General features: G+C 44.9%; 1 protein-coding gene across 1 annotated transcript in view; it reads left to right on the forward strand.

The window, feature by feature from the left end:
• The first annotated feature begins 14,263 nt into the window (after positions 1-14,263).
• The window catches only part of LOC123995757 (mitochondrial import receptor subunit TOM70-like), a 47,851-nt gene continuing 42,563 nt past the window's right edge, over positions 14,264-19,551 (forward strand). Inside the window, exon 1 of the mRNA XM_046299434.1 lies at positions 14,264-14,761. Coding sequence (XP_046155390.1) covers positions 14,531-14,761 — 231 coding nt within the window. The 5' untranslated portion in view covers positions 14,264-14,530. The remainder of the gene's footprint in view (positions 14,762-19,551) is intronic.

The following is a 19,551-nucleotide window of genomic DNA, read 5'->3' on the forward strand; positions in this document are numbered from 1 at the left end:
CTCAGTTACCTTAGCTTTCTTGGGAACAGGAACAATGGTGGCCCTCTTGAAGCATGTGGGAACAGCAGACTGGTATAGGGATTGATTGAATATGTCCGTAAACACACCGGCCAGCTGGTCTGCGCATGCTCTGAGGGCGCGGCTGGGGATGCCGTCTGGGCCTGCAGCCTTGCGAGGGTTAACACGTTTAAATGTCTTACTCACCTCGGCTGCAGTGAAGGAGAGACCGCATGTTTCCGTTGCAGGCCGTGTCAGTGGCACTGTATTGTCCTCAAAGCGGGCAAAAAAGTTATTTAGTCTGCCTGGGAGCAAGACATCCTGGTCCGTGACTGGGCTGGATTTCATCTTGTAGTCCGTTCTTTACGAACAGATCAGTGTCCGAAGACTATCTTTAAAAAACATCTTCAATTATGTTTAACCTGTGCCCTTGTATTTAGGCACTAATGAATCTGGGAAAGAGTGCTTTGCCCAGTGTCGTGGTAATTTCCTGTATTACTAAACATTGAGAGAGCAAGCCACACACAAGTCAGAGTTATATTATAAAGTCCATCTTTAATTATATATGAGCTTCACCATAGCCCTTTGACTCTCATATCAATTCAGTGTCTATAAATTAATTCTCTGAGAGTGCTTACAAAACATTTACATTTACATTTAAGTCATTTAGCAAGACACACCCCTCTCAACTCACATGACGAATAACAGATCTTAGGAAGATTACAAAGGGCCTTTTACTTGAAAGAGGAGTATCCCATAGCTAGATAGCATTAGCTATAACTTATCATTCAGTTTGCTCTCTTACACGAGGTTCTACTTCTCGTTCTTGGTACTTCATATTACCAAACCATTACCTCATCCAAATGGTAAATTCTACATACTCCCATCTCAAATACACCCCCTCCTGGACAAGCTCACGGAGAAAGTGAGCCTCTTAGGTCATATACTAGGTCAAGATAAGGGCAACCTCAGAGGGGACATACAATAGTTACAGACACATTCCCATAAGAGGAGGAGCCTCCATTCTGTCCTCCTCCCCTTCTGATATTCTTCATAGCATCACATGGTTTAACCTCTTGAAGCTAGGGGGCACTATTTTTATGTTTGGAAAAATAACGTTCCCAAAGCAAACGGCCTATTTCTCAGGACCACATGCCAGAATATGCATATAATTGATTAGGATAGAAAACACTCTAAAGTTTCAAAAACTGTCAAAATATTGTCTGTGAGTATAACAGAACTGATATTGCAGGTGAAACCCTGAGAAAAATCAAACCAGGAAATGGCTTCTATTTTGAAAACTCCATGTTCCATAGCCTCCCATTGCTCCATTTAAAGGGATATCAACCAGATTCCTTTTCCTATCGCTTCCTCAATGTGTCAACAGTCTTCAGACATAGTTTCAGGCTTTTATTTTGAAGAATGAGCGTGAACGACCACATTGCGTAAGTGGATAGGTTGGGGCTCTCAGAGTGAATTGTGCGCAAAAGAGAAAGGCGGCCATTGTTACTCCCGGTCCTAGTGAAAAGCCAACTGTCCCGGTTGATATATTATTAAATAGATATTTGAAAAACACCCTGAGGATTGATTATAAAAAATGTCTGACATGTTTCTGTGGACATTATGGATATAATTTGGAATTTTTGTCTGCGTTGTCGTGACCGCTGATTCCTGTGCATAACGCACCAAACTAACGGAGGTATTTGGATATAAAAAATATCTTTAAGGAACAAAAGAAACATTTGTTGTCTAACTGGGAGTCTCGTGAGTGAAAACATCCGAAGATCACCAAAAGTAAACGATTAATTTGATTGCTTTTCTGATCTCCGTGACCAAGTTACATGATGCTAGGTGTACTTATTGTTTTGTCGAGCGATCGATAAACTTACACAAACGCTTGTATTGCTTTCGCTTTAAAGCATCACCTGAGACGACAGGTGGATTAACAAAAGGCTAAACTGGGTTTTGCAATATTGCACTTGTGATTTCATGAATATGAATATTTTCTAGTAATATTATTTGACTGTGGCGCTATGCTATTCAGCGTTGCTCACCTGTCCCCTCTCTGGGCCCCAAGTGACTTTGACAATTATCAAGGCCGCTGGGCCAGACAGATTACCAGACGTGTACTCGGAGCATGTGCTGACCAACTGGCGGACATTTTCAATTGGCATATGAAGACAAGCCTGACCTGTCCCCTCTCTGGGCCCCAAGTGACTTTACCCACATAAGCATACTTATGAAAATTGATAAAACATCTTATTTATAATAATTCTAATTCAGCCACGACACCAGTATGTCCCTATAAATAAAATATAGAGAGCCAGAGCTGTCAGTCTGCATGTCTGCATGAAGCAGTCAGAGCTGTCAGTCTGCATAAAGCATTCAGAGCTGTCAGTCTGCATGAAGCAGCCAGAGCTGTCAGTCTGCAAAGAGCTGCCAGTCTGCAGGGTGCTGTCAGCCTGCATGGAGCAGTCAGAGCTGTCAGCCTGCATGGAGCAATCAGAGCTGTCAGTCTGCATAAAGCAGCCAGAGCTGTCAGTCTGCATGTCTGCATGAAGCAGTCAGAGCTGTCAGTCTGCATAAAGCAGTCAGAGCTGTCAGTCTGCATAAAGCAGCCAGAGCTGTCAGTCTGCATGTCTGCATGGAGCAGTCAGAGCTGTCAGTCTGCATGGAGTCAGAGCTGCCAGTCTGCAGGGTGCTGTCAGCCTGCATGGAGCAGTCAGAGCTGTCAGTCTGCATAAAGCAGTCAGAGCTGTCAGTCTGCATGAAGCAGTCAGAGCTGTCAGTCTGCATAAAGCAGTCAGAGCTGTCAGTCTGCATAAAGCAGCCAGAGCTGTCAGTCTGAAGCAGTCAGAGCTGTCAGTCTGCATGAAGCAGCCAGAGCTGTCAGTCTGCATAAAGCAGTCAGAGCTGTCAGTCTGCATAAAGCAGTCAGTGCTGTCAGCCTGCATGGAGCAGTCAGAGCTGTCAGTCTGCATGGAGCAGTCAGAGCTGTCAGTCTGCATAAAGCAGTCAGAGCTGCCAGTCTGCAAAGAGCTGTCAGTCTGCATAAAGCAGCCAGAGATGTCAGTCTGTATGAAGCAGTCAGAGCTGTCAGTCTGCATGGAGCAGTCTGAGCTGTCAGCCTGCATGGAGCAGTCAGAGCTGTCAGCCTGCATGGAGCAGTCAGAACTGTCAGTCTGCATGGAGCAGTCAGAGATGTCAGTCTGCAGGGTGCTGTCAGTCTGCATAAAGCAGCCAGAGCTGTCAGTCTGTATGAAGCAGTCAAAGCTGTCAGTCTGTTCGAAGCAGCCAGAGCTGTCAGTCTGCATAAAGCAGCCAGAGAGGTCAGTCTGCATGAAGCAGCCAGAGCTGTCAGTCTACAAAGAGCTGCCAGTCTGCAGGGAGCTGTCAGCCTGCATGGAGCTGCCAGAGCTGTCAGTCTGCAAGGAGCTGTCAGTCTGCATAGAGCATCTAGATCCGCCAGTCAGCCATGATCTTCTAGATCTGCCAGTCAACCAGATTCTTCCAGATCTGCCAGTCAACCAGTCTCTTCCAGATCTGCCAGTCAACCAGTCTCTTCCAGATCTGCCAGTCAACCAGTCTCTTCCAGATCTGCTAGTCAACCAGAATCTTCCAGATCCGCCAGCCAGCCAGGATCTACCGGAGCCTAAATCAAATCAAATCAAATCAAATTTATTTATATAGCCCTTCGTACATCAGCTGATATCTCAAAGTGCTGTACAGAAACCCAGCCTAAAACCCCAAACAGCAAACAAAGCACGGTGGCTAGGAAAAACTCCCTAGAAAGGCCAAAACCTAGGAAGAAACCTAGAGAGGAACCGGGCTATGTGGGGTGGCCAGTCCTCTTCTGGCTGTGCCGGGTAGAGATTATAACAGAACATGACCAAGATGTTCAAATGTTCATAAATGACCAGCATGGTCAAATAATAATAAGGCAGAACAGTTGAAACTGGAGCAGCAGCACAGTCAGGTGGACTGGGGACAGCAAGGAGCCATCATGTCAGGTAGTCCTGGGGCACGGTCCTAGGGCTCAGGTCAGTTGAAACTGGAGCAGGAGCATGGCCAGGTGGACTGGGGACAGCAAGGAGTCCTCATGTCAGGTAGTCCTGGGACATGGTCCTAGGGCCCAGGCCAGTTGAAACTGGAGCAGCAGCATGGCCAGGTGGACTGGGGACAGCAAGGAGTCATCATGTCAGGTAGTCCTGGGGCATGGTCCTAGGGCTCAGGTCCTCCGAGAGAGAGAAAGAAAGAGAGAAGGAGAGAATTAGAGAACGCACACTTAGATTCACACAGGACACCTGAATAGGACAGGAGAAGTACTCCAGATAAACAAACTGACCCCAGCCCCCCGACACATAAACTACTGCAGCATAAATACTGGAGGCTGAGACTACCTGCCTGAGCTTCATCTCAGTATCGGGCTGCCCCTCAGTCTCGAGCTGCCCCTCAGTCCCGAGCTGCCCCTCAGTCCCGAGCTGCCCCTCAGTCCCGAGCTGCCCCTCAGTCCCGAGCTGCCCCTCAGCCCCGAGCTCCCCTCAGTCCCGAGCTGCCCCTCAGTCCCGAGCTGCCCCTCAGTCCCGAGCTGCCCCTCAGTCCCGAGATGCCCCTCAGTTCTGTGGGGTTCTGGGTGAGGACTATTAGGCCATGGTCGGCGGCGAGGGTGGATTGTCCCAGGACACGAAGGGGAGGAACTATGACTTTAATGGAGTGGGGTCCACGTCCCGAGCCGGAACCGCCACCATGGACAGACGCCCACCCGGACCCTCCCTATGGTTTTGAGGTGCATCCGGGAGTCCGCACCTTAGGGGGGGGGTATTTGGGATTGCGGCTGATTAGGGGTGTTGTATGGGCTTGGCTGCCTGAGGCTGTTCTCAATCAGAGTCAGGTGATTCTCGTTGTCTCTGATTGGGAACCGTATTTAGGTAGCCTGGTTTCGCTTTGTATTTCGTGGGTGATTGTTCCTGTCTCAGTGTAGTCTCACCAGATAGGCTGTATTTAGGTTTCACGTTCCGTTTGTTGTTTTTGTTTCTATAAGTTATTTCATGTATCGCTTTTGTTTTTCTTCATTAAAGACATAAGTAACCACCACGCTGCATTTCGGTCCGACTCTCTTTTGACAAACGAAGAACGACGTTACAGAAACAAACAGCGAACCGTGACATACATGCACTAACTCAAAAAAAGATCCCACAAAACACAGTGGGGAAATGGCTGCCTAAATATGATCCCCAATCAGAGACAACGATAAACAGCTGCCTCTGATTGGGAACCATACCAGGCCAACATAGAAATAAAAAAAGCTAGATCACCCACCCTAGTCACAGAGAATAGAAAGGCTCCATATGGCCAGGTCGTGACAGCCTGCCTGGCAGGCTTGGTCCAACTAAGCCAAACCCCCAGATGGATGAGCATAATATACAAGGAACTTCTCAATGCTGCTAATGAGTACCTTGACGACCTTGTTACCTAGCCGGTGGGGATTCCGGTGGCAGTGCTGGCAACACTAGCTTCAGTAACTCATGGGGATGGGGTCACACTCAGACAATCAGAGAGGGGGCAAATGATTATGGCCCTGGTGGCACAGAATAATCAAAAGGTCTGATTGCTCAGAGGTGCTTTGGGAAAATGGTCACAAACAGGGGACCAGCGTGTGTGTGTTTCAGGGTAGAGGGGTGTATCTTAGCGCCATCAGCTAGGACTTGACATTGGTTAATCAAATCTCTGCCTCCTCAAACAGCTACAACTCTATATCCATTCACACCTCAAGTCTTCTCTTAAGTTGGGCTCAGGGATGGAACAACTGTTGAACGTCTGTGCCTGTGGATTTTTGTGGGGTGAAGGGTAGGGAGTGTGTGTGTGTGTGCGTGTGTGTGTGTGTCCCACATCTGTTGCTCGGGTTAATGATGTTAGGGACAATACAGGATGAATCACAACAATGGTTTGTCAAAATACTAATTGCTTGACAAAAATGTAATATTTGTAATGCCAATCCTGGTCATAAGTAACAACCCTTCATATGAACTGACAACATTATTACGCATATTATTTGAATAATTGTGGAAATAAATACAGTACCACTCATAAGTTTGGACACACCTACTCATTCCAGGGTTTTCTTTCCAACAAGTGCTCAGCATATGTGGGAACTACTTCAAGACTGTTGGGAAAGTATTCCAGGTGAAGCTGGTTGAGAAAATACCAAGAGTATGCTAAGCTGTTATCGAGGCAAAGGGTGGATCCTTTGAAGACTCTAAATTCTGAAATATATTTTCAAATCAAATCAAATCAAAGTTTATTTGTCACGTGCGACGAATACAACAGGTGTAGTAGACCTTACAGTGAAATGCTTATTTACAGGCTCTAACCAATAGTGCAAATAGTGCAAAAAAAGGTATTAGGTGAACAATATGTAGGTAAAGAAGTAAAACAACAGTAAAAAGACAGGCTATATGCAGTAGCGAGGTTATAGAAGTAGCAAGGCTACATACAGATATCGGTTAGTCAGGCTGATTGAGGTAGTATGTACATGTAGATATGGTTAAAGTGACTATGCATATATGATGAACAGAGAGTAGCAGTAGCGTAAAAGAGGGGTTGGCGGGTGGTGGGTGGGACACAATGCAGATAGCCCGGATAGCATTGTGCGGGAGCACTGGTTGGTCGGGACAATTCAGGAAGTATGTACATGAATGTATAATTAAAGTGACTATGCATATATGATAAACAGAGAGTAGCAGCAGTGTAAAAAGAGGGGTTGGGGTGCACACAATGCAAATAGTCTGGGTATCCATTTAATTAGCTGTTCAGCAGTCTTATGGCTTGGGGGTAAAAACTGTTGAGAAGCCATTTTGTCCTAGACTTGGCACTTGGTACTGCTTGATATGCGGTAGTAGAGGGAACAGTCTAAGACTGGGGTGGCTGGGTCTTTGACAATTTTCAGGGCTTTCCTCTGACACCGCCTGGTATATAGGTCCTGGATGGCAGGCAGTTTAGCCCCGGTGCTGTACTGGGCCGTACGCACTACCCTCTGTAGTGCCTTGCGGTCGGAGGGCGAGCACTTGACATACCAGGCAGTGATGCAATTAGTCAGGATGCTCTCGATGTTGCAGCTGTAGAACTTTTTGAGGATCTCAGGACCCATGCCAAATAATTTTAGTTTCCTGAGAAGGAATAGGCTTTGTCGTGCCCCCTTCACGACTGTCTTGGTGTGTTTGGACCATTCTAGTTTGTTGTTGATGTGGACACCAAGGAACTTGAAGCTCTTAACCTGCTCCACTACAGCCCAGTCGATGAGAACGGGACATGCTCGGTCCTCCTTTTCCTGTAGTCCACAAGATTTGTTGTTTAACACTTTTTTGGTTACCACATGATTCCATATGTGTTATTTCCTAGTTTTGATGTCTTCACTATTATTATACCATGTAGAAAATAGTCAAAATAAAGGAAAACCACTGGAATGAGGATGTGAATGAGAATGTGTCAAAACATGTGACTGGTAAGATGGCGCAGACAGATATGGTCGCCTCGCTTCGAGTTCTTAGGAAACTTTGCATTATCTTGTTTTTTTAATGTATTATTTCTTACATTGTTACCCCAGGAAATCTTAAGTTTTATTACATACAGACGGGAAGAACTATTAGATATAAGAGCAACGTCAACTTACCAACATTACGACCAGGAATACGACTTTCCCGAAGCGGATCCTCTGTTCGGACCACTACCCAGGACAATGGATCTGTTCCCAGTAGGCTACCCAAAACAACAGCACCGCAGAAGGGGCAGACGGAGCAGTCTTCTGGTCAGGTTCCGTAGACGGGCACATTGCCCACACATCGTATGCTCCCGAGTATACTACTCGCCAATGTCCAGTCTCTTGACAACAAGGTAGACGAAATCCAAGCAAGGGTTGTCATCCAGAGAGACATCAGAGACTGTAACATTCTATGTTTCACGGAAACATGGCTCACTCGGGATACGTTATCGGAGTCGGCTCAGCCACCGGGTTTCTTCGCATCGCACCGACAGAAACAAACATCTCTCTAATATGTTTCGATAAGTTAAATAAGCAGTGACAAGCTCCAATGCTTGGAAAGTTTTAAAACAAACAATAACTATAATAATAACAAAAAAAATGATACATCAGGCAGGGGTGTATGCCTTATGATTAATGAGTCGTGGTGTAATCCTAACAACATACAGGAACTCCAGTCCTTTTGTTCACTTGACCTAGAATTCCTTACAATTAAATGCCGGCCGCATTATCAACCAAGAGAATTCTCTTCGATTATAATCACAGCCATGCATGGACTTTCTGACGGGCTGCCCCTAGGTGGTGAGGGTAGGAAACAACATCTCCACCCCGCTGATCCTCAACAATTGGGCCCCAATTGAGCTAGATTACTTGTTGGTTATTACTGCATTGTCGGAACTAGAAGCACAAGCATTTCGCTACACCCGCACTAACATCTGCTAACCATGTGTATGTGACAAATCAAATTTGATTTGATTTGACAAAGATGCGTTCTAAGCTATCTCCTGTACTACCTGTTCACCCATGACTGTGTGGCCATGCACGCCTCCAACTCACTCTTCAAGTTTTCACATGACACAACAGTAGTAGGCATGATTACCAACAACGACGAGACGACCTACAGGGAGGAGGTGGCCCTCAGGGTGTGGTGTCAGGAAAAAAACCTCATACTCAACATCAACAAAACAAAGGAGATGATTGTGGACTTCAGGAAACAGCAGAGGGAACACCCCCCCTATCCACATCGATTGTCAGGATTTGGCCAGGGTTGTTCCGGTTTTTGGTCACTAGATGCCCCCATTGTGCCTTTTGACCTTTTGTTTTCCCTTGATCCCCATTATTATTTGCACCTGTGCCTGGTTTCCCCTGATTGAATTTAAACCCTTTGTTTTCCTCTGTTCTTTGCTCTGTGTTTGTATGTTAGCACCCAGCCCTAGTACTCTGAGAACTCTTGTTGATCCCGGTGGACTCTCTTGTGGAATTCTGTTTTTTTGTTCTTGTTTGTTTAGTTTTTTTGAGTATCTGTTGAGGCTTTTTGTGCTTTGGGATCTTTAATGACCAGAGAGAGTCAGGACACCTGTTTAACATCCCATCCATAAGACAGCACCTTACACAGGGCAGTGTCCCCAATCACTGCTCTGCGGTATTGGAATATTTTTTAGACCAGAGGAAAGGGTGCCTCCTACTGGCCATCCAACACCACTTCCAGCAGCATCTGGTCACCCATCTAGGGACCAACCAGGACCAACCCTGTTTAGACCAGAGGAAAGAGTGCCTCCTACTGGCCATCCAAAACCACTTCCAGCAGCATCTGGTCTCCCATCTAGGGACCAACCAGGACCAACCCTGTTTAGCTTCAGAAGCAAGCCATCAGTGGTATGCAGGGTGGTATGCTGCTGACCAGGACCAACCCTGCTTAGCTTCAGAAGCAAGCCAGCAGTGGTATGCAGGGTGGTATACTGCTGACCAGGACCAACCCTGCTTAGCTTCAGAAGCAAGCCATCAGTGGTATGCTGCTGACCAGGACCAACCCTGCTTAGCTTCAGAAGCTAGCCAGCAGTGGTATGCAGGGTGGTATACTGCTGACCAGGACCAACCCTGCTTAGCTTCAGAAGCAAGCCATCAGTGGTATGCAGGGTGGTATGCTGCCGACCAGGACCAACCCTGCTTAGCTTCAGAAGCAAGCCAGCAGTGGTATGCAGGGTGGTATGCTGCTGACCAGGACCAACCCTGCTTATCTTCAGAAGCAAGCCATCAGTGGTATGCAGGGTATGCAGGGTGGTATGCTGCTGACCAGGACCAACCCTGCTTAGCTTCAGAAGCAAGCCATCAGTGGTATGCAGGATGGTATGCTGCTGACCAGGACCAACCCTGCTTAGCTTCAGAAGCAAGCCATCAGTGGTATGCAGGGTATGCAGGGTGGTATGCTGCTGACCAGGACCAACCCTGCTTAGCTTCAGAAGCAGGCCATCAATGGTATGCAGGGTATGCAGGGTGGTATGCTGCCGACCAGGACCAACCCTGCTTAGCTTCAGAAGCAAGCCATCAGTGGTATGCAGGGTATGCAGCTGACCAGGACCAACCCTGCTTAGCTTCAGAAGCAAGCCATCATAATATAATAATAATAATAATATAATAATAATATATATGCCCAGTGGTATGCAGGGTATGCAGGGTGGTATGCTGCTGACCAGGACCAACCCTGCTTAGCTTCAGAAGCAAGCCATCAGTGGTATGCAGGGTATGCAGGGTGGTATGCTGCTGACCAGGACCAACCCTGCTTAGCTTCAGAAGTAAGCCAGCATTGGTATGCAGGGTGGTATGCTGCTGACCAGGACCAACCCTGCTTAGCTTCAGAAGCAAGCCAGCAGTGGTATGCAGGGTGGTATGCTGCCGACCAGGACCAACCCTGCTTAGCTTCAGAAGCAAGCCAGCAGTGGTATGCAAACAATTACTGCTTACTTTGGTCCTCATAATGAAAAGCCTAACACATTGTATTCCTCATACATAATGCCTTTATTGAAATGTTTCATCAAGTGCCATTTACACCATTTACATTACACTCTGTGAAACATCGGAAGCCATTCACTTTCAATGGAAGGGAAGCGAGAGAAACGGCGTGGGCGGGGGACCGTTGAGCGAAGCGAGCATGGAAGGGAAGCGAGAGAAACGGCTGGGGCAGGGGACCGTTGAGTGAAGCGAGCATGGAAGGGAAGCGAGAGAAACGGCGTGGGCGGGGGAGCGTTGAGTGAAGCGAGCATGTAAGGGAAGCGAGAGAAACGGCGTGGGCAGGGGACCGTTGAGCGAAGCGAGCATGGAAGGGAAGCGAGAGAAACGGCGGGGGCGGGGGACCGTTGAGCGAAGCGAGCATGTAAGGGAAGCGAGAGAAACGGCGTGGGCAGGGGACCGTTGAGCGAAGCGAGCATGGAAGGGAAGCGAGAGAAACGGCGGGGGCGGGGGACCGTTGAGCGAAGCGAGCATGGCCGAGGGAGCTGAACAGGGCGGGATGGGATATCACGACGTGAGAGACTATTTGAAGTTCATCATAGCTTCCAACCCCTACTGGATTGACTGACGATGGCTGTTGATACGTAGCACTTGCTTGCTAGCTTGTTAGTACTCACATGAGGGTGAAGCTAGCGTGGTTAGGTGGGTGCCGCTTTTATAGAGTAATGACACAGCAGGGAGCAGGTCTCGAACCCTCGGCATTCTAGGCCGATTTCCACGCTTATAAACCCAGGGTTGTTACACTACTCCCTCCTTTCAAAGACCGCGTCCTCGCGCTAGCTTGTGACTCTACGTCTTACAGGAACGCTCTCACCGGCCAAGCACACGCACTGTCGTGGATGGGAGGTCCAATCACTTCAGACACCAATGTAATGACCTGACTAGATCATAAAGGAACAATTCTCCAGACAGAGGGTTGAGTTTAAGAATTGACGGTTTATTAACCCAACTTTACACAGGCTACTGTTTGGCCGTTGCCCACGCCAAATAAATGAAAGATACCCTACAAACCAACCGTGACCTTCTCTTGTGAAGCCCAGACATAAGAGAGAGAGAACAAAGGCTAAACCTGGTCTTAACTTCCAATGCTCCATCCCCCTGCCCAACCCCCCTCCACGCCACTCCACCAACCGCCAGGATGCCCGGCATCAGAACATTCCAGGCATTCCCGTGATTGGCAGATAGCAGGTTGATTGGCATGTTGGACCCCACGAACACTGGTAAGTGTAACACAACCCAGTAATAGCCTAACACATAACACCCCGCTGTCTGTGCGGGTCACTACAATCGTATAAACTGACGGTCTCTATTTACACTACCGTTCAAAAGTTTGGGATCACTTAGAAAAGTCCTTGTTTTTGAAAGAAAAGCTCATTTTTTGTCCACTAAAATAACATAAAATTGATAAGAAATACAGTGTAGATGTTGTTAATGTTGTAAATGACTATTGTAGCTGGAAACGGCTGATTTTTATGGAATATCTACATAGGAGTTCAGAGACCCATTATCAGAAACCATCACTCCTGTGTTCCAATGGCACGTTGTGTTAGCTAATCCACGTTTATAATATATATTGTTATAGCATTATATATTTTTTTTACCCCTTTTTCCACCCAATTTCGCAAGAGGACAAGTACGTTAGAGTGTCTAGTTTGAGAAACAGACGCTTCAAAAGTCCTCAACTGGCAGCTAGTACCCACAAAACACCAGTCTCAACGTCAACAGTGAAGAGGCGACTCTGGGATGCTGGCCTTCTAAGCAGAGTTGTAAAGAAAAAGCCATATCTCAGACTGGCCAATAAAAATAACATATTAAGATGAGCAAAAGAACACAGACACTGGGGAGGAAGTCTGCCTAGAAGGCCAGCATCCCGGAGTCGCCTCTTCACTGTTGAAGTTGAAACGGGTGTTTTGATGTTATTTTAATGGACAAAAAAATAGCTTTTCTTTAAAAAACAAGGACATTTCTAAGTGACCCAAAACTTTTGAATGGTAGTGTAGCTCTATAGACCCTGGGTGTGTCTGAAGAAACACCCTGTCTATTCCCTATATAGCTCTATAGACCCTGGTCAAAAGTAGACCACTATACAGGGAATAGGGAGCCATTTGGGACACAACCCTTGTTGACTTGATGGCAGGTTGGTGCTGCTGTGCTGTCGAGTTTGAGGACAGCCTGCCTTTATGGCCCTGAGGGCAGAGATCTGATCGAGTGGTTGTGCCGGTTGCCCTCCCAGACCAGTCCAACCAGGCAGGCAGCACCAGGCTGCTACACACAGGAATGTGACCCAGGATAGATGGAAACTAGGCCATGGGATTCAATGATAGCACATCTGGGTCATCAAATACAGAGAATGTTGATTATTTATTTGATGTATTTATTTTTTATTTCACCTTTATTTAACCAGGTAGTCAAGTTGAGAACACCTTTATTTAACCAGGTAGTCAAGTTGAGAACACCTTTATTTAACCAGGTAGTCAAGTTGAGAACACCTTTATTTAACCAGGTAGGCTAGTTGAGAACACCTTTATTTAACCAGGTAGTCAAGTTGAGAACACCTTTATTTAACCAGGTAGTCAAGTTGAGAACACCTTTATTTAACCAGGTAGTCAAGTTGAGAACACCTTTATTTAACCAGGTAGTCAAGTTGAGAACACCTTTATTTAACCAGGTAGGCTAGTTGAGAACACCTTTATTTAACCAGGTAGGCTAGTTGAGAACACCTTTATTTAACCAGGTAGTCAAGTTGAGAACACCTTTATTTAACCAGGTAGGCAAGTTGAGAACAAGTTCTCATTTACAATTGCGACCTGGCCAAGATAAAGCAAAGCAGTTCGACAGATACAACGACACAGAGTTACACATGGAGTAAAACAAACATACAGTCAATAATACAGTAGAAACATGTCTATATACGATGTGAGCAAATGAGGTGAGATAAGGGAGGTAAAGGCAAAAAAAGTCCATGGTGGCAAAGTAAATACAATATAGCAAGTAAAACACTGGAATGGTAGATTTGCAGTGGAAGAATGTGCAAAGTAGAGATAAAAATAATGGGGTGCAAAGGAGCAAAATAAATAAATAAAATGAATAAATACAGTAGGGAAAGAGGTAGTTGTTTGGGCTAAATTATAGGTGGGCTATGTACAGGTGCAGTAATCTGTGAGCTGCTCTGACAGCTGGTGCTTAAAGCTAGTGAGGGAGATAAGTGTTTCCAGTTTCAGAGATTTTTGTAGTTCGTTCCAGTCATTGGCAGCAGAGAACTGGAAGGAGAGGCGGCCAAAGAAAGAATTGGTTTTGAGGGTGACCAGAGAGATATACCTGCTGGAGCGTGTGCTACAGGTGGGAGATGCTATGGTGACCAGCGAGCTGAGATGAGGGGGGACTTTACCTAGCAGGGTCTTGTAGATGACATGGAGCCAGTGGGTTTGGCGACGAGTATGAAGCGAGGGCCAGCCAACGAGAGTGTACAATGGTGGGTAGTATATTGGGTTTACACAATCCCAATCCCAAAATCTTTGATAATACTCAAAAGTAGGTTTACTGTTATCAACGTTTAAAGCATTGCATTATTTAATACATACAGTAGGTGGGGTGCTTGTACTCCATGTAATGTTGTAGTCGTCCGTGTAGTCCGGAAGTAAAGAGTTCCCCGCCCTGGTTGCAATTCCACAGCGCCCGCCGGTATCCCAAGATTCCGCTGCTTCTGCTTTCACCTCGCGGATTCCAGAGTGTCTACTGGAGGCAGTGGTGTTGGTCGTCACTAGTTACCACAGCCATAAAGTCATTATTATGGCCAAAACGAGCCTGTTTCTACAAGTTATATCCTTAAATCTGTTTTTAAACCTAACCACACTGCTGACATGATTAACCTTTAAATTAAGACCAAAAAGGGAATTTTTAATTTAAAAAACGATATATAGCCAATTTTGACTTTGTGGTTGGGGTAACTAGTGACAACTGGTGCGTGTTCTGCTCGCTTCTATATGGTGGATGATGGCCGCTTCAAAGCCCGTCGAGTCGCAGTCCGGGAGCGGTTTCCCCCGCTGGCAGCTGGTCCTCCTGGTCGGAACCCCCATAGTGCTGGGTGTAGGAGCCCTTTACCTGTGGAAACGAAACAAGACGAAGGACACACCGGGGAAAAGCAATGGGGAACGGACAACTCCAGAAGGTAGCGCCAACCCCGTCCAGGGCCAAGGAGCCCGTTGTGAGCAGGAGGACATGGTATGACTCTCAACCACTCCTAGATATCACTCTGTTTTACAGCTTTCTGCCGTACAGGGGTACGATAACAATATCATTTTTTATCTGGAGTATGATTGTATCAATACCGAAATACATTGAAGTGCACAGGTCGCACCAGCATTTAGTGGTTGGCTGGTAAAGGTTTACAATTTAGGTTAGTCATTTAGAAAATGTCGCCACTGACAGGCATGTATTATCGTTCCTATCCACAGCAGTATTTAGCGTGACCAAAAACACCTATGTACTTAATAACTAGCTCGTTCTTAAAACGGGGGCAGGCTAGACATTTTAGGTTAGGTGAGTTGCCAAACTAGCTTTGTTACTGTTGGCTAGTTTTACCAAACCGTTCATGGTTAGCCACAGTTTTTATTTCACCTTTATTTAACCAGGTAGGCTAGTTGAGAACACCTTTATTTAACCAGGTAGGCTAGTTGAGAACACCTTTATTTAACCAGGTAGGCTAGTTGAAAACACCTTTATTTAACCAGGTAGGCTAGTTGAGAACACCTTTATTTAACCAGGTAGGCTAGTTGAGAACACTTTTATTTAACCAGGTAGGCTAGTTGAGAACACCTTTATTTAACCAGGTAGGCTAGTTGAGAACACCTTTATTTAACCAGGTAGGCTAGTTGAGAACACCTTTATTTAACCAGGTAGGCTAGTTGAAAACACCTTTATTTAACCAGGTAGGCTAGTTGAGAACACCTTTATTTAACCAGGTAGGCTAGTTGAGAACACCTTTATTTAACCAGGTAGGCCAGTTGAGAACACCTTTATTTAACCAGGTAGGCTAGTTGAGAACACCTTTATTTAACCAGGTAGGCTAGTTGAGAACACCTTTATTTAACCAGGTAGGCTAGTTGAGAAACGCCTTTATTTCAGCAGGCCAGTTGAGAACACCTTTATTTAACCAGGTAGGCCAGTTGAGAACACCTTTATTTAACCAGGTAGGCTAGTTGAGAACACCTTTATTTAACCAGGTAGGCTAGTTGAGAACACCTTTATTTAACCAGGTAGGCTAGTTGAGAACACCTTTATTTAACCAGGTAGGCCAGTTGAGAACACCTTTATTTAACCAGGTAGGCTAGTTGAGAACACCTTTATTTAACCAGGTAGGCTAGTTGAGAACACCTTTATTTAACCAGGTAGGCTAGTTGAGAACACCTTTGTTTAACCAGGTAGGCTAGTTGAGAACACCTTTATTTAACCAGGTAGGCTAGTTGAGAACACCTTTGTTTAACCAGGTAGGCTAGTTGAGAACACCTTTATTTAACCAGGTAGGCTAGTTGAGAACACCTTTATGTAACCAGGTAGGCTAGTTGAGAACACCTTTATTTAACCAGGTAGGCTAGTTGAGAACACCTTTATTTAACCAGGTAGGCTAGTTGAGAACACCTTTGTTTAACCAGGTAGGCTAGTTGAGAACACCTTTATTTAACCAGGTAGGCTAGTTGAGAACACCTTTGTTTAACCAGGTAGGCTAGTTGAGAACACCTTTGTTTAACCAGGTAGGCTAGTTGAGAACACCTTTATGTAACCAGGTAAGCTAGTTGAGAACACCTTTATTTAACCAGGTAGGCTAGTTGAGAACACCTTTATTTAACCAGGTAGGCTAGTTGAGAACACCTTTATTTAACCAGGTAGGCTAGTTGAGAACACCTTTATTTAACCAGGTAGGCTAGTTGAGAACACCTTTATTTAACCAGGTAGGCTGGTTGAGAACAAGTTCCCATTTACAACTGTGACCTGGCCAAGATAAAGCAAAGCAGTGCAGCACAAACAACAGAGTTACACATGGAGTAAAACAAACGTACAGTCAATAATACAAGAAGTCTATAAACAGTGTGTGCAAATGAGGTAAGATCAGGGAGGTAAGGCACTAAATAGGCCATGACGGTGAAGTAATTACAATATACCAATTAAACACTGGAGTGATAGATGTGCAGAAGATGAATGTGCAGGTAGAGACACTGGGTTGCAAAGGAGCAAGATGAATAAATAAATACAATATGAGGATGAGGTAGTTGGATGGGCTGTTTACAGATGTGCTATGTACAGGTGCAGTGATCTGTGAGCTGCTCTGACGGCTGATGCTTAAAGTTAGTGAGGGAGATATGAGTCTCCAGCTTCAGGGATTTTTGCAGTTCGGTCCAGTCATTGGAGACAGAGAACTGGAAGGAGAGGCGGTCGAAGGAGGAATTGGCTTTGGGGGTGACCAGAGAGATATACCTGCTGGAGAGCGTGCTACGGGTGGGTGCTGCTATGGTGACCAGTGAGCTGAGATAAGGCGGTGCTTTACCTAGCAAAGACTTGTAGATTACCTGGAGCCAATGGGTTTGGCGACGAGTATGAAGCGAGGGCCAGCCAACGAGAGTGTAAAATGGTGGGTAGTATATTGGGCTTTGGTGACAAAACAGATGGCACCGTGATAGACTGCATCCAATTTGCTGAGTAGAGTGTTGGAGGCTATTTTGTAAATGACATCGCCGAAGTCGAGGATCGGTAGGATGGTCAGTTTTACGAGGGTATGTTTGGCAGCATTGAGTGAAGGAGGCTTTGTTGTGAAATAGGAAGAGTTGAGTACAGTTACGTGCACACAATAATGCGATTATTGAAGATAGTCAGGTTAATATAATAGACCATCGCTAATCAATATAAACATTCTACCACAATGACCATGTTATTTTTGCGAGTTTGGACAGATCAAGTTTGTGAAAACTATATATAAGATGCATACTGGGTAAGATCTTCTGCTAAATTACTAACATGTCAACTGTGAACCAAGTGTATTCATTTAGGGGAATGTCAAATACACATGAAACATTGTGGTCATCTGGCTAGCTTGCCATTTAATAGCTAATTTGTCCTGGGAGATGAACATTGGTTTGTTATTCTACCTGAAATGCATATGGTCCTTTTTGGTTGTTGTTGGATCTTTGTTGAACTTTGACCGGGAGGCTCGGCATCTAGCAATCCTGTTGTTAACCAATGCATTCTGACAGTATAACAAATACAGGGCATTCTAACAGTATAACAAATACAGGGCATTCTAACAGTATAACAAATACAGGGCATTCTAACAGTATAACAAATACAGGGCATTCTAACAGTATAACAAATACAGGGCATTCTAACAGTATAACAAATACAGGGCATTCTAACAGTATAACAAATACAGGGCATTCTAACAGTATAACAAATACAGGGCATTCTAACAGTATAACAAATACAGGGCATTCTAACAGTATAACAAATACAGGGCATTCTAACAGTATAACAAATACAGGGCATTCTAACAGTATAACAAATACAGGGCATTCTAACAGTATAACAAATACAGGGCATTCTAACAGTATGACAAATACAGGGCATTCTAACAGTATGACAAATACAGGGCATTCTAACAGTATGACAAATACAGGGCATTCTAACAGTATGACAAATACAGGGCATTCTCACAGTGACAAATGCAGGGCATTCTAACACAAATGCAGGGCATTCTAACAGTATGACAAATGCAGGGCATTCTAACAGTATGACAAATGCAGGGCATTCTAACAGTATGACAAATGCAGGGCATTCTAACAGTATGACAAATACAGGGCATTCTAACAGTATAACAAATACAGGGCATTCTAACAGTATGACAAATGCAGGGCATTCTAACAGTATGACAAATACAGGGCATTCTAACAGTATGACAAATGCAGGGCATTCTAACAGTATGACAAATGCAGGGCATTCTAACAGTATGACAAATGCAGGGCATTCTAACAGTATGACAAATGCAGGGCATTCTAACAGTATGACAAATGCAGGGCATTCTAACAGTATGACAAATACAGGGCATTCTAACAGTATGACAAATACAGGGCATTCTAACAGTATAACAAATACAGGGCATTCTAACAGTATAACAAATACAGGGCATTCTAACAGTATAACAAATACAGGGCATTCTAACAGTATAACAAATACAGGGCATTCTAACAGTATAACAAATACAGGGCATTCTAACAGTATAACAAATACAGGGCATTCTAACAGTATAACAAATACAGGGCATTCTAACAGTATAACAAATACAGGGCATTCTAACAGTATAACAAATACAGGGCATTCTAACAGTATAACAAAAACAGTATGACAAATACAGGGCATTCTAACAGTATAACAAATTCTCACAGTATGACAAATACAGGGCATTCTCACAGTATAACAAATACAGGGCATTCTCACAGTATAACAAATACAGGGCATTCTGACAAACAGTATAACAAATACAGGGCATTCTAACAGTATAACAAATACAGGGCATTCTAACAGTATAACAAATACAGGGCATTCTAACAGTATAACAAATACAGGGCATTCTAACAGTATGACAAATACAGGGCATTCTAACAGTATGACAAATACAGGGCATTCTCACAGTATGACAAATGCAGGGCATTCTCACAGTATGACAAATGCAGGGCATTCTCACAGTATGACAAATGCAGGGCATTCTCACAGTATGACAAATGCAGGGCATTCTCACAGTATGACAAATGCAGGGCATTCTCACAGTATGACAAATGCAGGGCATTCTCACAGTATGACAAAAATACAGTAGACAAATGCAGGGCATTCTCACAGTATAACAAATGACAAACAGGGCATTCTCACAGTATAACAAATACAGGGCATTCTAACAGTATAACAAATACAGGGCATTCTAACAGTATAACAAATACAGGGCATTCTCACAGTATAACAAATACAGGGCA

This window comes from Oncorhynchus gorbuscha, linkage group LG02 (assembly GCF_021184085.1).
Source record: "Oncorhynchus gorbuscha isolate QuinsamMale2020 ecotype Even-year linkage group LG02, OgorEven_v1.0, whole genome shotgun sequence".
NCBI lineage: Eukaryota > Metazoa > Chordata > Actinopteri > Salmoniformes > Salmonidae > Oncorhynchus > Oncorhynchus gorbuscha.